This window comes from Octopus bimaculoides, chromosome 22 (assembly GCF_001194135.2).
Source record: "Octopus bimaculoides isolate UCB-OBI-ISO-001 chromosome 22, ASM119413v2, whole genome shotgun sequence".
NCBI classification, from domain to species: domain Eukaryota; kingdom Metazoa; phylum Mollusca; class Cephalopoda; order Octopoda; family Octopodidae; genus Octopus; species Octopus bimaculoides.
In genome coordinates, this window is record NC_069002.1 from 27,021,617 (window position 1) to 27,024,886 (window position 3,270).

Sequence of the window (3,270 nt, forward strand, 5' to 3'; positions counted from 1 at the left end):
GCGACGGGCAAAATGCTGCTAAGCATTTCGTCCAGCGAACTAACGATTCTTCCAGCTTGCCTCCTTAAAAAAATATAATATAAAAATTTATTAACAATGTATTTTTCAAGGGTATTTTCAACTGAACGGTTTTGTTATTTTTTCTTCTTTTTTCTTAGACAAAAAAAAAAAAGAAAATCAGTAAACAGGGTCTTTTATAACTGAGACACTCTACTAAACCCCAATCACTAGGTATGAGTAGAATCATGAAACATCTGTTTTCTATGCTGGCATGGGTTGGATGGTCTGACTGAGGACTGGCAAGCCAGGAGGCTACACCAGGCTTCAGTCTGATCTGGCAAAGTCTCTACAGCTGGTTGCCCTTCCTAATGCCAACCACTCTGAGAGTGTAGTGGGTGCTTTTTACATGCCACCAGTATGGGGGCCAGTCAGGCGACACTGGCATCAACCACACACGAATGGTGCATTTTACGTGTATAAATTAGAGACTTTCAGCTGAATTCAACAGTTTTATGGCCATTATTAAATATTCTAAGGTGGTGAACTGGCAGAGTTGTTAGAATGTTGGATATTTTGTCTTGCAGTATTTGTTTTGATTCGCTACAATCTGAGTTCAAATCATGCCGTGGTCAAATTTGCCCTTTATCTTTTCTGGAATGGTACAAAAATAAGTGATAGCCCAGGAATAGGGGTGAACTGAAGGATTGACAGAATGGAATTGTTAGAGCATTGAACAGGATGTCTGGTGCCTTGTAGTGTCTGTTCTAGATTTGTATGTTTTTTGTTTAAATTCTGTTCCTGTCACCTCAAAAATGGTGTCATTCCTGTCAGGAGTTGTGATTGACAGATTGGATCAACAATTTGGAAAGGGGAATGAGAGTGGAGGAGAGGGAAAAGGAGGGTAGGAGGGAGAAGAGAGAGAGAGAGGAGGAGGAGGAGGAGGAGAAGAAAAAGGCAAGGAGCATGGAGAACAGCAGAAGGATCCACTGCCACCACCCCCAGCGCCTGGCATACACTCAAACACAAAACACATCTCGAAAATAAAATTGCAGTGTTTATCTGCCCAAATTACTATCTTTAGTTATGAATGCACGTAGCTAAGTGGTGCGGATATGCAGCTCACGATCGTAAAGTCGTGAGTTCAATTCCTGGTGACATGTTCTTTCGTTGAACAAGACATTTAATTTCACATCGCTCCATTGCACTCAGCCGGCAAAAAATGAGTTGTACCAGTAGTTCAAAGCACCAGCCTTTGTCACGCTGAATCTCCGAGAACTGAGTTAAGCACATGCATGTCCGTGGAATGCTCAACCATTTACATGTTCATTTCATGAGCAGACTGTTCCATTGACTGGACCAACTGGAACACTCAGCATCATTACTCTTGGAGTGCCAGTTATTAACTATCTTTGGTAATTATTTGAATACCACACGATGACACAGAGGTGTTTGAGAATTTCATAAACATCCATAATGATTGACAAATATCCAAGATATAATCAAACATCGAGTTTCAATTTTTGAATAAAAAAAATACCATCAAAATAACAAGTACAAACAATACAAAAATACAAGATTATATATATATATATATGTGTGTGTGTGTGTGTGTGTGTGTGTGGATATGTATATAGATGAGAAATACTTACCACTAGGCAAGGCAAACGTAGCATACTCAGTGAAAAAATAACATTGGAACTCTCCTTTCCGTTGTCTTAGATATGTTGAGATTTCTCTACGAATATCTGCTGCTAGATCGGGGCTTGAGTGTGATGGAAGACGTTTCACTACTTTCGATGCCATATCAGTAGCCGTCAGTAAGACTGCAAGCATGTCTTCCCGTTGAAACCGAATTGCTAAATGCACCAAAGTATAGCCTACCTCAAATGCACTCGGTCTGTTCAAAAACGTGACCTCATCTTGATTTAACTGCCGAGCAGGGTTACCACCAGAAGCTAGATATGTTTCAACAGTGTCCGAGTCCCCGTCAACAACACCTATGCATGCATTTAACCAGGACCAGTCTTTGTCTCGTAAGCGTGTGCGCAGAAGACGTAAACGCCTTTCTTCAGTCCATTTGTCAGGTTCGTTGGAAGCATAAGGTAATGCTGCAGTTGCTCCCACCTGTTGCTGCTGCTGCTGTTGTTGCTGCTGCTGTTGTTGTTGTTGTTGTTGCTGCTGCTGTTGTTGTACTTGTTGTTGTTGTTGTTGTTGCTGCTGCTGCTCATGAGAGTCACTTTTATGTATATAAATGGACGAATGGTTTGCTTTTATTTGTAATGAATCTGACATTTCTACAGGTGAACAACTGTTCAGATTGCACGAAGAACTCGGCTCTGAAATAGTTTTGCTAGCTCCACAGATAACACACTTCAGAGACTTGGGCCAATTATCAAAAGTACAAGATTTACAGGTCCATTTACCAAGAGAGCGTGTAAGGGCTGAAGATACCGACCGATTTTTGTCATTGTAAAAATCTTTAGTAGTATCAGGAGAATTTGGTGAGTTACGGTTTGCCATGTTGTTACCAGACGACGGTTCCATATTTATCGATAGGACTTGACCTGGACTTTTAGAGGGGTTAGTCTTATTGACATATGTAGTGGAGGGTGACTGCTTCCGTAGCATTAAACACTGTGTACACTTTATGGCACGGGGCCAATTCAGGTAGGTACAAAGATGACATGCCCACTTCTCAGTCCAAGGAGCCACAATGGAAGGGCTTTTTTTGCAAGTGATGTCATTTTGTGTTGGGCTTGTGGGAATTAAATTTGTGGAGCTACTGTTGCTTGAAGCCGAATTCATCATTGATGCCATCTTATAAATGTCCTGCTCGTTATTTAAAGCATCATCTGTAATGAGCTGCGGTGTTCGAGATGCACAGCATAAAGTGCACTTTTTAGCAGCAGGGAAGTTTTCATATGTACAGTAGTCACAAGCCCATTTCTCTAACTCGTTCATTTTCCTCATGTGGTCAAAATGTACTAAAATACAAAAAGAAAAATGACATATGAGAACAAGCTGTCAATTATTGATAGAAGCAAATCTGTAAGAAACAACAAGGCTGTCTAATAAGAAAAATGAAGTGTGCATGTCTATATGATATATATATATGTATATATATATATATATACCGGAGTAAGCACATGAAATGTGCAACAAGGTGGAAAAAAGAGTACTCAAATACCAGAGGTAGAGTAACATGCTTTATTTAAAAGCAGCAGAAATATAACGTGAAACTCAGAGTAACGGTTTTTTTGTTATATTTCT

The 3,270-nt window shown here is 40.1% G+C and overlaps 1 protein-coding gene across 2 annotated transcripts in view; it reads right to left on the minus strand.

The window, feature by feature from the left end:
- Positions 1–3,270, minus strand: part of LOC106879376 (ubiquitin thioesterase zranb1-B) — a 197,409-nt gene that overhangs the window by 97,696 nt on the left and 96,443 nt on the right. For both annotated transcript variants that reach the window (XM_014928907.2, XM_014928915.2), the window contains exon 3: positions 1,650–2,984. In XM_014928907.2, the coding sequence (XP_014784393.1) occupies positions 1,650–2,970 (1,321 nt within the window). In that variant the 5' untranslated portion in view covers positions 2,971–2,984. The remainder of the gene's footprint in view (positions 1–1,649; positions 2,985–3,270) is intronic.